General features: G+C 38.7%; 1 protein-coding gene across 5 annotated transcripts in view; it reads left to right on the top strand.

Annotated features, from left to right (window-relative positions):
- Positions 1 to 15,376, top strand: part of TEC (tec protein tyrosine kinase) — a 140,773-nt gene that overhangs the window by 96,772 nt on the left and 28,625 nt on the right. For all 5 annotated transcript variants that reach the window (XM_078003372.1, XM_078003374.1, XM_078003373.1 and 2 more), the window contains 5 exons: positions 4,622 to 4,703; positions 5,843 to 5,971; positions 7,621 to 7,661; positions 8,295 to 8,467; positions 13,298 to 13,363. In XM_078003372.1, the coding sequence (XP_077859498.1) occupies positions 4,622 to 4,703; positions 5,843 to 5,971; positions 7,621 to 7,661; positions 8,295 to 8,467; positions 13,298 to 13,363 (491 nt within the window). The remainder of the gene's footprint in view (positions 1 to 4,621; positions 4,704 to 5,842; positions 5,972 to 7,620; positions 7,662 to 8,294; positions 8,468 to 13,297; positions 13,364 to 15,376) is intronic.

Below are 15,376 nucleotides of genomic sequence, written 5' to 3'. Positions count from 1 at the left end.
TGGAAACATTATCTGATTCTTAAGGACTCGGGGCTTAAGAATCCTTAAGGGTTGAAGTTTTCCCTATGAATCTGAGAAACTGAGAAGTGAAAGGCGTGAGTTATCCTCAAAAGGAAATGAGATTAAAAAGCTGCTTGTGCTAAAAAAATAATATTAGCCTTATATATTGATTAAACTATATTTCTTTGGGGTAATCATGTTATTTTTTTCCCCTCACAATGATTCTGTTGCATAAGGGAGGTAAATGTCTCATTATTCTCATTTATGTCTGAGGAAATCAGTGCTCACCTGTTAAATAGCTTCTCCAAGGTCACCTTGGAAATGAAAAGCCTGCCAAGCACACATGCGCGCATCTCCTCTCCTGAAGGGGAGGGTACCACGTCCTGAGCTACTCCGCATTCATGCCAGTGTCTTGTTTCCCACGTGCCTTGAGAACTCAGGAGTGTGGAGTTGGATCCTGATAATCTGGAGCTCTAGCCCCTCCCCAGCACCTCACCACTTCCTTCCCTGCTCAAGGATGTTTTTATGCTCTCCTTGAACAGTGAATGTCCCTAGTGAAAGTCACCTTTTACCCATGGCTGTGTTCTCACCGTGTCCTGAAAGGAAAGTTACAAAAGTCTTTTTCAATGTGGTGGAGTTTTTGCTTGTTTTTAATTGCTCATATGAAGTTATCAATTACATTGGAATTATACATTTACCAGTTTTGGGGGATGAAGATGTTTGGGAAGCTAACGAAGCTAATGAAGATGTTTGTGAGCTAAAATATCCAAGCTTCTGGCTTATTCTGCACTAGGGTGGCAACATCACAAATGGAGGAAGGGCTACATTTAATTTTCCTTTTCCCTGTTCCTTATTTTATTGCTACTGTTTCTCTAAGTGAAGGACAGGGACAGTAAGTGCTTAGAGAGGTGACTCTGAGGTCAAACTGCCTGATTTGCTTACTGGCCATGTGAGCTTGTCTAAGTCACTTAACCTCTCTGTGCCTGTTTCCTCTCTTGAAAAATGGGAATAATAACAATAATAGTATAATTTCATAGGGTTGTTGTGAGGATTAACTGACGTGATGTATAAATAGCTTTGACACTTAATAAGAGCAAGGTAAGTGATAGTTGCTATTATTATTATTACTATTCTCTTACTACTGCTGCTGCTATTAATATTACACCTAATATTACACCTGCCACCTGGATCTAGAAGTAAGATAAATTTAAACCTTCTTAAGTATGTTTAATGCGTATATAATGGGGGTGTGTGTGTGTCTAGGTGTGTGTGTATGTGCCTCTGTAATTTCATTTGAAATCTGTAATTTCATTTAAAACCATTCCTACGACACTTCTTTTTTTCTTTCCCCCCCTTTGAGATGGAGTCTTGCTCTGTCACCCAGGCTGGAGTGCAATGGTTCGATCTTAGCTCGCTGCAACCTCTACTTCCCAGGTTCAAGCGATTCTTATGCCTCAGCCACCCAAGTAGCTGGGATTACAGGCATGTACCACCACTCCCAGCTAATTTTTGTATTTTTAGTAGAGACAGGGTTTTACCATGTTGGCCAGGCTGGTCTCAAATCCTGGCCTCAAGTGATCTGCCTGCCTCAGCCTCCCGAAGTGCTGGGATGACAGTCATGAACCACTGCACCTGGCCTCCTACCACAGTTTTGATGGCTGTTAAACATATTAGGGATTGGCAGCATGAGGGAGCTGTGGCTCTCATGATTCTGGACCCAGAATTAGGACTTTTGCTGTCCAAGAAAAAGATATTCACTCTGCAGGTTTTGAGTTGCTTTTAAGAATGATAATACAAGTAGAACAGAAAGCATTCCATCCTTGAACTATTAAAATTGTTGAGATGAATAAATATGAGAAAAGTTCAAAAACAATCTGAAAAATTAATCAAGAAGGGATAAGCTTGAGCTTTATACAGTTTAAAGCAGCATGATTTGAAAGGTGAAAAATACCCTCTCTTATTATAACTTAAGTATAACTAAGAAAGTATAGATCCTAGTTTCACGTTTTCATAGTGAAATTTTACATTAGGTTCAGATGCAAAGTAAAAAAAATGAAAGTAGAAGTAGATGTTTTCAAAAGACACTGGAAAAAGAAAGTGGGGCAGATGGAGAAAATGCTGGGGAATCCGCACCAGCTGCCTAGATGGGATGGTTCCTCCTCCATGCTTTTCTAGATGAGTCATTCTCATGGCAGCTGGGAGATCCTCAGGAGCTGGCATGTCTTCCCTGGGCTTCAAACCCAGATCTGTCTACCTTTTGTCTGTGCTGTTTCTCCTACACCACACTATTATTATAAGTCTATGGAATAAATGAATGAGTGGATGGAAGATAGAAATAGGAGGGTGGGTAACTACGAGTGGGTAGTGTTACTGAGGGAGAGTATTCCCTCCTTGTTTAAATGGTTTCTGCACTTGAAGTTTGCAAAGCTCTTCCTTCCCCAACAGCCTCTGCTGTGGTAGGATGACTCAGCACAAGACTTAAGGCGGCGAGAAACGCAGCTCCCTGGATCCTCCTCCTCAGAAGGAGGCCAACATGGTGTGGTCTGAAGTTTGCTGGGGGAGATACTGGCCCACAGGTATCTCTTCAGCCTACCAAACAACCTGAGATGCCAAAAGTAGGAGCTTGTTAGTTGAGCTCAGGGCACTCTTCCTAGAAACTTCTCACAGAAATACAAATATCCCAAGTTAGCTAGGTAACATATCAAGATAGTTTTAGTTATCAAAACTCTGAATTTGGATTAGGTTTTTTTTGGTGGGGTAGGCGGTTAGCTAGTCTAACAAACTTTAAGGAAGTTTTAAAGGCTCATGATACTGACATGAGATGAGTTTTGTGGGGAAGTCAGACTGCTTGGAGTCTGGAAAGGCAGATTCCAGGAGGGGAACAGTCAAGCGATATTTGGGGGTTAAATATCCTACTCATATGACTTACCCTCAGCCACTTTGGTTTTGTCATTTCAAAAATGAGGATTTTAACACTAAGAAAGAACTGGATTGCTGTATGGATGATATGAGGCAATGCATGTAAAGTGCTTAGCCTAATTGTAGGGACTCGGTAAGTTATTATAATAAATTAAATTGTTATTACAATACAGTACAGGTTTCTGGAAGGTTCAAGGCCCTAGCAGTCTTTTCCAGACATCTCAATGTCCATTCAGAATGAGTAGCTCATGGTGCATGGTTCCTTCTGAACAGAGTTGGTTGTGTGGGCAAGCCCACATAGATGTGAAAATCATGGAGCAAATGAGGAAACATGTCTCTTCACATCTCCTTTAGCACTTTATTGCTCTGATATCATGGCTCATTTCTGTCTTGTAATAAGGTATTTCTGTATTTGTCTTGGAAATAGGCTTCATGTTTGATTTATTTTTGTGTCTTATGGGAATGGTATATAGCATCATTTGTTCTATGGTGTTCACATTACTATTACAGCGCATTTCTGGCTGGTTGCCATGGCTCTCACACCTGTAATCCTAGCACTTTGGGAGGCTCAGGCGGGAAGATCACTTGAGCCTAGGGGTTCCAGCTTGTAGTGAGCTGTAACTGCACCACCGCCTTCCAGCATGGGCGACAGAGCAAGACCCCGTCTCTTAAAAAAAAAAAAAAAAAAAAAAAAGAAAGTACATTCCTTTGATTTAAATGAACAAGAAGGAATTATCTATTGAATATGGTCGGTGATAGCCATTTATCAATGAAAGAGCTATTTGGTTTTGGTTTTCAATGCAGTGGGTGTGGACATGACAAAGGGAGGTTTCTAGCCTTGTATTACGTTTTAGCCAGTCTAGACTGTTTTTTTGCCTTGTGACTGACCATGAAGAATAAAATGACAAAATTTCTGGCTTAGTTTCCCTGGGTTATCTTATTATTAATATTAGAAATGTTAAAAATAACACTATTTAATTGCCCACCAAAGACTGCCTCTAAGTGAGGCACTGTGGTTAAGAGGCTGGGTTCTGAAGTCTGAATTCTGGCTTTCTGGATTACCAGCCAAATGGCGATGGGTGGGTGAGGCAGTACAACATCAGGGGACAGCATCTACAGTGCGTGGTGCATGAGTGGTACCTGCTGAAGTTACACAGGAGTGGGGGACTGGGTAGGCCTTTATTTTCTCATTTATAAAATAGAAAAACTCGTACCTTGATGGCAGGATTGAGTTAAGGTCTATAAAGCACACAGCACAGTGCTGGGGTAGTTGGTGCTTAATCCATTTAGCTACTGCAGTTATTGATAGTGGCAAAAGGAAGCTGTAAGAGTGATGCTGAAGGAGTAGTCCATTCATCTAAAATATTATTTAAATACTGAATCTCTGTTACACCAAATTTATCTAAGGAACTTCAGTTAATTAGATTGAAAGAAATACTGAGATTAATGAAGTATCCTGGCCTTTATATTTTTTCTTCTATAAAGCATGGTCCTTTGCAAAATGTTTATTCTACTTAATGTAGAAATGAAGAAGTCCATATGCTTTTGTAAGAAAATAATCTGGGTTTTCTTGATGTGAAGTTATTGACTTTCAGTTATTTGAGAATCATTTATTGGTGCCTGTAGTACCAAGGGTTCTGTGCTAGACAGAAGTGCTGTGTCTAAGTCCTCCTGACCAATTCCATCTTTTGTTTTATTTTAGGTTGTTCATGATGCTAACACACTTTACATTTTTGCACCTAGTCCACAAAGCAGGGACCTGTGGGTGAAGAAGTTAAAAGAAGGTAAAACTCACAATGAAATATTACTCTGTATATAATTTTAGGAGATGTAATACTGTTATCACTCAGACAGAAATACAGTTAATACATCTATTGCATTTGTAATCTCTTTTTTTAATTATTTATTTATTTATTTATTTTTTATTATTATTATACTTTAAGTTCTAGGGTACATGTGCATAACGTGCAGGTTTGTTACATATGTATACTTGCGCCATGTTGCTGTGCTGCACCACAAGAGCATTTGTAATCTCTTAATCTACAGTAAGTGTTTCTCCAAGGATATGCTGTTGTTGTGATACCAGCATATTGAAGATAACTTCCCTTTTTAAAATCTGATTTTTTTCTAGTAGCGTATCGTTTCTAAGAAAAGCACACTCTCATTTAATGTGTAATATATCTGAAGGTGATAAAGTACAAGCTTTTATGATAACAGAATTTGGTGTTTTCTTTTTTTGTTTTTATTTTGAGATGGAGTTTCGCTCTGTCACCCAGACTGGAGTGCAGTGATGCGATCTCAGCTCACTGCAACCTCCGCCTCCTGGGTTCAAGCGATTCTCCTGCCTCAGCCTCCTGAGTAGCTGGGATTACATGCACCCATCACCATGCCCGGCTAATTTTTGTATTTTTAGTAGGGACAGGCTTTCACCATGTTGGCCAGGCTGGCCTTGAACTCCTGACCTCAGGTGATCTGCCCTCCTTGGCCTCCCAAAGTGCTGGGATTACAGACATGAGCCATTGCGCCTGGCCCAGAATTTGGTATTTTCTAAGAAAGTGCCCATGTAGTCAACATTTGGTGTGGATGGAATGACATATTCATGAAGGGTTTAAATGGATAATTTGTCCTGCATAGTCCCCATTGCTTCTCCTGCAGAACAAAATGGTGGCAGGTTGACTTTTGCCATTATCCATCATTGGTGTAGCAGCAGTCATTTCTGCTAACAAGGGTGCTTCACACACAAATAAAGAGGAGGTCAAAGAGAACTATAGAGCTTTTCTCAATGCTGAGTCGTATGATCTAAGGGAGTTCTTATAGTAAACATAGTATCCAAGGAATAAGAAATGATTGATACTGTTACTTATGAAACATTCTGTAGTCACTTTTGTATTTCACTAATCATTACTATATCTGTGAATTACAGAAATAAAGAACAACAATAATATTATGATTAAATATCACCCTAAATTCTGGACAGATGGAAGTTATCAGTGTTGTAGACAAACTGAAAAATTAGCACCTGGATGTGAAAAATACAATCTTTTTGAGAGCAGTAAGTATTCATTTTATTCCATAATTATATTGTGCTTAGAATGAACATATTATTGGTATGGTAAGAAAGTGACATGGTTTTGATTAAGTACAGCACACTTTCTAGTACAGTGTAAATGTAGGGTAGGTGTGTTTTTTAAGAAAAATTATATTTAGTTACAGTGGGAACTTCTCATGGAATCAAAAGGTCTATTTTAGGAAGCTTTTATCACAATACTGAATCTTGTTCAAAATGAATCCATTGAAAGTGTGAGCCTAATGTGGCACTGTCAGCAGCTTTGAAAAGCATTAATGTTCTTCAACAAATAAACCAAGATGTGGAGCTAGAAACCTCATGTAACAGTGCATCCACAGTCTGATTAGGGCTGTTCTCATTTTGATGGGGTGTAGCAGTATGGATTTCAGTAGTGGCTTCAGTCTGTTAGAACAGTAAGATGTCATAATGATACTCATATGTAAATGTTGAGATGAACAACAATGTCTAAGGTTAATTTTGACACCAAAGACCCTTATAAATCCTGGGAATGAGAGACCCTTAGTCATAAGCTAAAAATACATGGAGATTGTTAAGTTATGAGTGCTGTAATAGGACACCCATAGTAATGATTGGATATACTGTTTCCTGCTGGTGCCATGCAGAATGCCCACTGGGTCCTTCAGAACTGACAGAGCTTCTGGATATGAGCAGAACTACTACTTGGCAGGGATGCTGTATTATGAATGAGACCAGAGCAGATGACCTTCTCAGTCCATCCAGCCCTCAGTTCTATGAGTTCTGGCACCCTGATTCTCTTGGGATATCTTGACATTAACTTAGCACATTAAAGAGGAAGCCCAAGTTTCTAAGGCTGTTATTGTTCCCTATATATTTTTTAATGTCTTAAGGTTTGGTACTAGTGAATGCACCATCTGACCTGCTGCAAAAAGTTACAGTGACTTAAACTAGAGTAGACTAGTTTAAGTCATGTAATAGTTTAAATAGACTTAAACTATTTCAGTCTCATGTAATAGGTGGGTGATAGGTGGGTGATCTGGGGCTGGGGGTATTCCTGCAGTGGTTCCTGAGGTTGCTGCAGCTCTAGCAGTCTCTCTCTTCCTGGAAGCAGAAAGAAGGGGGTCAAGGATGCCCATGGGAAATCCTTTTAGGGATGAGATCTAAAAATGCACACCCCATTTGTACACAGAGTCCTTTGATTAGAATTTGGTTCCATTGCCACACCTAGCTGGGAAACAGTCTTTATCTTGGGTAGCCATGTGTCAGCCAAAACTCTAGGACTGTGGACTGTAGAGGAAGGGACAGTCAAAGCTGATTAATTTCTCAGTGTTGTCATGATTTCAATATACCGTTTGATTCCATGAGCATTGTTGAGTCCCCAGTTTATGCAGTGGTGGGAATACAAAGAACTGACCTGGCCTCAATCCCTGTGGCATTTATAGTCTGTTCAGAAAGTCAGTAATACAAACCAGCTATAATAGCAGTTTTTAATTCTGTTCTAGAATAGAGATACAAGCAGCATACACCAGAGTTGGTTAAAGTGTGCTGCTTGTCTATGTGTTAATTCCCACTTTTCCTTAAAACTACCAATATCTTATTTTTATCAATTATTGGTAGGTAGCATTTTAATCTGTTTTTGTTGTTGGCATTTTCAGGTATAAGAAAAGCACTACCTCCAGCACCAGAAACAAAGAAGGTAGGTGGTCTTTAGCTTTTGAGAGTTAATCTTTACATTTTAATTCTTTAAGTCTTAAGTTTTGATAGTGTTTGTGGCTTATTGAGTATGGGGTTTATTCATTGATGTGACACAGGTTTCCCCTAGGACCATCTCAGAAACAGATGTGCTATAGCTTATTTCAATTTTTTGTAGTGTCAGATAATACCAATTTAATTGTATGAGATTTTACCATTGGAGATCCTGTTATCATCTGGCATTTTACCTCTATTTTCACTTAAAGAGTTATATTAAGAGGAGTGGGACTTTAGAGAAATATTTCAGTCTTAAGACCATAGTGTGACAAAGAAGTGACTTCACTGATATTATGATATGCCTTTCAGGAGTGGGGTATAGTGGAGAAAACATGCACTTTGGACCCAGTCAAGACCTGATCTGATATGAGTGACTTTGAGTGGGTTACTTAAATCATTGTTACCTTAGTTATGAAACAGGAATTACAATACTCTTCTCCATGAGAGTTTGTTGGATTATAGTAAGTAGACTTGAGGTTTCTACTTTATTCTGTGGTGAAGTATGACTCATTTAGCATTTTGATTCATGATCAATTTCATATAGAAGACTAAACTTTCAAATGTTATCTTCCTTGTTTAGCGAAGGCCTCCCCCACCAATTCCACTGGAAGAAGATAATAGTGAAGAAATCGTTGTAGCCATGTATGATTTCCAAGCAACAGAAGGACATGATCTCAGATTAGAGAGAGGCCAAGAATATCTCATTTTAGAAAAGAATGATGTTCATTGGTGGAGAGCAAGAGATAAATATGGGTAAGTATTCCCTCTCTGTGTGTGACATGCAGTGGGTAGGTGGGAGTCAAGTGTTGAGGGAGAAGAAGATGAGTCGTAACTATCGTGTAATGAGACTAATTCCACCAGCCATAAATGGAAGCACACCTTATTACTTTGTAGTAACACAGTCTTTTCTTCGTGGTCACTCAATAAATGCAAATTGAGCAATCACTTCTTTTCAAAAGTTAGAATACATTGGTCTCTTTCTCATCTGATACATGTTTAATTTGATTATTTTGACCTTGAGGGAAATTAAATTTTATATTTTGTCCCCACCTGCCATAAGTAAGTAACCTTAGATCTTTCTAAGAAATAGTTTTTTGTAATTTTTTTCTTAGACTTTTTCTCTCTATATATGTACACATGTGTATGTGTGTGTGTGTATGCGTACACATACACAGTGTAATGAAGCCTCTTCTCACTTTTTTCTCTCTCTCTGTCTCCATGAATATATGGAGGAGTAAAAGAATATATATATATATGTATGTGTGTGTCTATGTGTGTGTGCATGTGTTTGTGTGTGTATATATATATAATATATATATATGTACATGCAGGAAGTTAAACAGCAACCTTTTTTTTTGTACAAGATAATTTAGGATTTAAAGAAAACAGTCCTTTCAACCCTATCATTGATAAATGTATGGGCAGATAGAGGTAACTATAGGGTATGAGTATCTTGCAGGCTTCATAAGCAAACTCTGTATCCTGTGTTTACCTCTGCAGTACAATCCCACTTATACTCTGAGTTCCAGTGGATGAGAAGAGGAGAACTTTTTGTCTTGCCAGAGCACACTCTTCTTCCACCTGCCTTCTCACGTCCCAGCCCCATTCCCAATTTCAAGTCGCTGTTCCTCATTTCACTTCTGGAGAAGCAGTGGAAACTTCTGGTTTAGGCAGGATCCTTCTCTTCTGCTTGATTCCTAGGCATGGTGCATATCTGAGTGCTGTTTTGCTGTGCATTATTAACTTATTTGCAACTCTTAACCTTTTATTCCATGTTTACAAGAAGGTTGTCACTGCTTCTCTTTATCAGATGCTGTGTAAGATTGATTTCTATTTTTAATTTTTTTTGTTGTAGAAATTTTCAGACGTCCAAAAAGTATGTAATAGTATAATGGAATCTCTTGTTGCTTGACTTCAAAAATTACCAACATTTTGCCAGTCTAAATCCTTCCTTTTTTTCTAGAATATTTAAAAGTAAATTCAAGTCATCATGTTATTTCACTCCTAAATCTAAATTCTAAAGACTTAAAAAAAAAAAAAACAACAAACAAACCACCATGTCATTATCATTTTTTTCCTCGTAAATGTTATTTATTTATTTTTGAGTTATCTTATTTATTTTTATTAATCTTTCTTATACATATGTATAGCTCACATTTGTTTCCATGTTTAATATTAGAAGTGTTTTGGTCTTTTTTTTTAAATTATACTTTATGTTCTAGGGTACATGTGCACAATGTGCAGTTTTGTTACCTATGTATACATGTGCCATGTTGGTGTGCTGCACCCATTGAACTCGTCATTTACATTAGGTATATCTCCTAATGCTATCCATCCCCCTTCCCCCCTCCCCACGACAGGCCCCGGTGTGTGATGTTCCCCTTCCTGTGTCCAAGTGTTCAGTTCCCACCTATGAGTGAAAACATGTGGTGTTTGGTTTTCTGTTCTTGCGATAGTTTGCTGGGAATGATGGTTTCCAGCTTCACCCATGTCCCTACAAAGGACATGAACTCATCCTTTTTTATGGCTGCATAGTATTCCATGGTGTATATGTGCCACATTTTCTTAATCCATTCTGTCACTGATGGACATTTGGGTTGGTTCCAAGTCTTTGCTATTGTGAATAGTTTCGTCATTATCATTCCTAATCATAGTATTTTAAATAAGATCATCTGTTGACGTTCCCTTAATATTTTTGGACCTGGAGGAAGAGTACAAATGAAAATCCACATAACATATATGTAAGTATTTAGAAATTATAAATCAAGCTAACAAACTTTATCCTCCAACTTGACAAATACCCTTTCCTAGTGACAAGAAAAGCATGGTTTGGATTTAGAACTCTGTGCCAGAATGTTTCAGTGCATGGAAAGCTGGCTCTGGGGGCTACCTCTCTTCTTTCTTCCCTCCTGCCCTGGCTCTATCTCTTGTGTACCATATGGATCTTCCAGCCTTTAAACCCACACTCTTACCACGTGGCCTGCAAAAGCTATCCCCCATCATGGCCACACCTTCGGCCCCAGTGAAAGGGAATGCACATGGCCAGCCAGCACAATTTGTTTTTTGGAAGATGGACCCAGTAGAAGGCCCATGTAGGCCTTGGAAATGAGCAGGGAATTCTGGGGTCCTAGTTACCCAGAAAGGAGCATGGGAACGTAGGTCAGAGGGAATATGCACTTTCACAGAGCTCTCAAAAGTGTGGGGTCGGAGCAAGAGCTTCTCTGGCCCACGTGTAAGGATGGAACCAATGATGTAACTCCAGTTTCCCCTGATTAGTGCTAATACTTATTTTTACGGTTGATTTGTTCAAATCAGGACCCACACACTGCATTTTGGTTAATATATCTCTTATGTTTCTCTTATTCTACATTTTTGATTTATGGATGAAAGGAGGTCATTTAACACTAAAATGAGCCATAATCTAGATTAAATGTATTGTTTTCTTGTGCTGTCACTTAATATGCCTGTGTTTCTTGTATTTCTTATGAACTGGCAAGTAGAGCTAGAGGCTTGATCACATTAGAAGGTGATATCTGGCTGTCCTACTTTTAATAATGCTAAGATTGCTTAGTGATTCAGGTGTCAGCCTTGTTCCTCTGTCATAAAGTTCTTCATCGGTGTTTACCCTAATGATTTGGGAGTTCATTAATGATTCTTTCTTAGAGTCATTATTTCATTAGGGATTACAAAATGGTGATTTCCTAATTTTGTCATTCCATGTGCATTTACTAGTTCTCTAAAGAAGAACTGCCTCATCTACCAATTCATGTAGTTCATGAAGGAAAGGAAAGATGAAATTTGGATTCTTAAACTTTTACTGATTTTCCGAATAATGAGTTGATGACTGAGCTTTCTCTTGTAATAACAATGCTAACCAACAGTTTATTTTTAGTGTTATTATGGATACTTATATATTTGGTTCCAATCCATTGCCACCATTATTCTTTTTGCTTGAATTGGCCAATTTTAGGTCGATGGTAGCTGTTTTTGGTAGAGGACCCTGTTAGTTTTTCTTTCCTACTTTCTGGCTCAATGAAATGACTCAAGTTATCTTGTTTTTTTTGGGGGGGCCAAACTTACAATTTTACATTTTTATTTTCTTTTTTTTTCTTTTCTTTTCTTGTCTTTTTTTTTTTTTTTTTTTTTGAGACGGAGTCTTGCTCTGTCCCCCAGGCTGGAGTGCAGTGGCGCGATCTCAGCTCACTGCAAGCTCTGCCTCCTGGGTTTACGCCATTCTCCTGCCTCAACCTCCTGAGTGGCTCGGACTACAGGCACCCGCCACCTTGCCCGGCTATTTTTTTGTGTTTTTAGTAGAGACAGGGTTTCACCGTGTTAGCCAGGATGGTCTCGATGATGGAGTCTCATTCTGTCTCCCAGGCTGGAGTGCAGTGGCGCGATCTCGGCTCACTTCAACCTCCGCCTCCCAGGTTCAAGTGATTCTTGTGCCTTGGCCTCTGAAGTAGCTGGGATTATAGGCATGTTCCACCATGCCCGGCTAATTTTTGTATTTTTTAGTAGAGACAGGGTTTCGCCATGTTGGCCAGGCTGGTCTCGAATTCCTGGCCTCAAGTGATCTGCCTGCCTTGGCCTCCCAAAGTGCTAGGATTACAGGCGTGAGCCACCACACCTGGACACAATTTGACATTTTTCTAAGGAGGACTGGCTCCTTTTAGTCACAAATGATATATAGGGACAGTGGTGATGCTAAGATTCTAATTGCTGCTGGATTGCCATTCCTTCTAGGCCTTTCTCAGTGCAACGGAGCTACCTATATGTACACGTGTGTGTGTGTGTGTATTATGAGTTCTTACTAATACTTTAAATTCAAATTTAAGATTATAAGGTTTCTACTCAATTTTTAAATTTTATATGTGTATCTCTTTTCTTATGCTGAAAACCTGAGCTCCTACTGACCTGAGAGTGCATCTTCAATTGTGATGTGTGTAAAAGTCATTTGGGGTAAAATTGGACCTTTTTTGACCTGACATAGGTCTTCTCAATTCACGTTGATTGGGTTATGACCCAAGAATTTGCTGTTTTAACAAGTGCCCCAAGTGATAATGACCGAAAGGCCAGGAGTTATCCTTTGTGAAACTATTCTATAAGAACTATTGAGGTATTAGAGTGGTGGGTGTTTTTAATCCAACACTTTGACTTTTCTGAATTAGTGGTTTCTTTAACACATATCACCAAAACTGTGAATTCTGGAGAAGTATTGTGGAATGTTGGAGGAGCACAGGACCTAGTCACAAGTCCAGAGTTCGAGTTCTGGCCCTGTTGCTGGCTAATTTTAGGACCTTGGGAAAAAAAAATCCCATAATCTTTCTAAGCTTTAGTTTCCCCACCGGAAAATGTGTACGATAATGTTTGCCTAACCCAGAATTTTTGTGGGCACCAAAAGTGAAAGTACTTTGTAAAATGTCAGATGAATTACAGATACTGAATTTTGAGGGGTCAGCTAGTCTTTCTTATAAGCTTTAAGCAATATTATGCTTTATTTCAAAAGGCAATAATTGTTCTTTCTTTTAATAACCTCCCAGTAAAGTAATCTTAGTTTATCTAAAGTACTTTTCTTATTTCTAGGAATGAAGGATATATCCCAAGTAATTATGTAACGGGAAAGAAATCAAACAACTTAGATCAATATGAGTAAGTAAATGTTTATTTTGTGAATGGAAAATCAGAAAGTTTTCATTTTCCTAATTATGTAAGGCATTTTGAAGATTAATGGATATCTTTCATGATTCTTTGAAGGGAGTGGGTGCTAAAATAGCCTTAATTCAGTTGTCTGATGTGGTAAAAGACTGAGAATTAATCTCTATAATGTATTTTTCCTGAAGGTACTGTGTGAATGGAGTTACATAAGCTTATGTACATAAATTACATAAGTATAACTGAATTGATTCGAAATAAATCACAGATTAGCTGACTTTGAAATACAGATCATGTCCATTCATTCAGGATATAAGAACAGTTTCCAGAGTGGAAATGTTAATAAGAAAAAATTACTCAAATCAATTAGAGTTGACCTTTGTCAACATTAGTATATTTCCTTTCAATCTTTTTACGATTTTTCAAGATAGAATCATACTTATTTCCTCATACACTTTAATATTCTTTGAAAACATTTTCCTAGCTACATTTTATTTCATTTGATCATAAATTTATTAAATATTTCCTGAGATCTTAGCATGTATCAAGCATTATGTGTGGCCTTAGGGACATAACCAGGCAGATGGCACGTGGATGTCCAATAATTTATGTAATCATTTCCTTATTTGTATGGTTTAGGTTGTCTTAGGCACCTTTTCTATATTAAAAAAAAATGGGGTAACTTCTTGTTTCTTATCTTAAACTGGATCTCTAAAATCTATGTGCTGGGTTAAAGGCTATACATGAACATTGTGAAGGCTCCTGACTCATGCTATCAAATTGCTTTCCAGATAAATTGTATTATTTATATACCCACTAGCAGTGTATGGCTAAGTTGTAATGTGAGGCTTATATACATCGAATGCTCTTTTATTGTCATTCTGAGGTGGTGTATTGATGCTTCATTCACCTCCTTAGAAACAACAGCAACAACAAGCTGTTTCCTTTCTTCATGTCCCTTGCTATACTATAAGTATACCTTAACATCTAAGAAAGGGTTAACAAATTCAAAAAGCCACAGCGCTCAGTGGGGTGTGATCCTCAAAGTAATTTTAGAAGTATGAGAGAGTATAAACAACATATAAATAAAGTAGCATTTCTGCTCTTAAGTCAAATAGATTTTTGGAAAACTTATAAAATCGTTAGAATTAGGGAAGGTGCTAAAAGGTGAAAACTTGGGCCTGGTTTTAAAGTGATAGCGTGGAGAACTGATTGAAATTGGGGAAAGAAGATGCTTAGAAGCCAGATAATCCTTATCTAAATATGAGAACTCCTTTTATGACTCATGTGATTTCAAATGAGGCTTTTCAATACTGAAGTTTATGATTTATGGCCACGAGTGTTTCAAATGTACCTTAATTTGGAAATTTTCTCTCTTCCGAGGGGTTTTCTTCCTCTGCATAACTCTGGACTTCAGTGTCCAGTGTGGGAGTGCCACTGCATTCTGTTCAGAGGCCAGGGAGTCCACATGGCCTTTGTACCGTGCCTGGTAGACGACCAAGGGGAAACCTGTTCCCATGAGGGCAGGCAGAGACCCTATTCTGTCTTCCTACTCCATGTTCTGTTTTGCTTTGTTTTGTTTTGGCCACAGCCCATCCTGTAACACAATTGTATTAGTCAGGGTTCTCTAGAGGGACAGAACCAATAGGATAGATGTATATGTAAAAGGGAGTTTATTAAGGAGTACTGACTCACAGTCACAAGGTGAGATCCCACAATAGGCCGTCTGCAAGCGGAGGAGCAAGGAAGGCAGTCTGAGTCCTAAAGCTGAAGAACTTGGAGTCCAATGTTCGAGGGCAGGAAGCATCCAGCACGGGGGAAGGATGGAGGCCAGAAGACTAAACCAGGCTAGTCTTTCCACGTTTTTCGGCCTGCTTTTATTCTGGCCGTGCTGGCAGCTGATTAGATTGTGCCCACCCAGATTGAGGGTGGGTTTGCCTTTCCCAGTCCACTGACCCAAATGTTAATCTCCTTTGGCAGCACCCTTACAGACACACCCAGGGGCAATAC

Source organism: Macaca mulatta, chromosome 5 (assembly GCF_049350105.2).
Source record: "Macaca mulatta isolate MMU2019108-1 chromosome 5, T2T-MMU8v2.0, whole genome shotgun sequence".
NCBI lineage: Eukaryota > Metazoa > Chordata > Mammalia > Primates > Cercopithecidae > Macaca > Macaca mulatta.
This window is presented reverse-complemented; position numbering and strand designations above follow the sequence as displayed.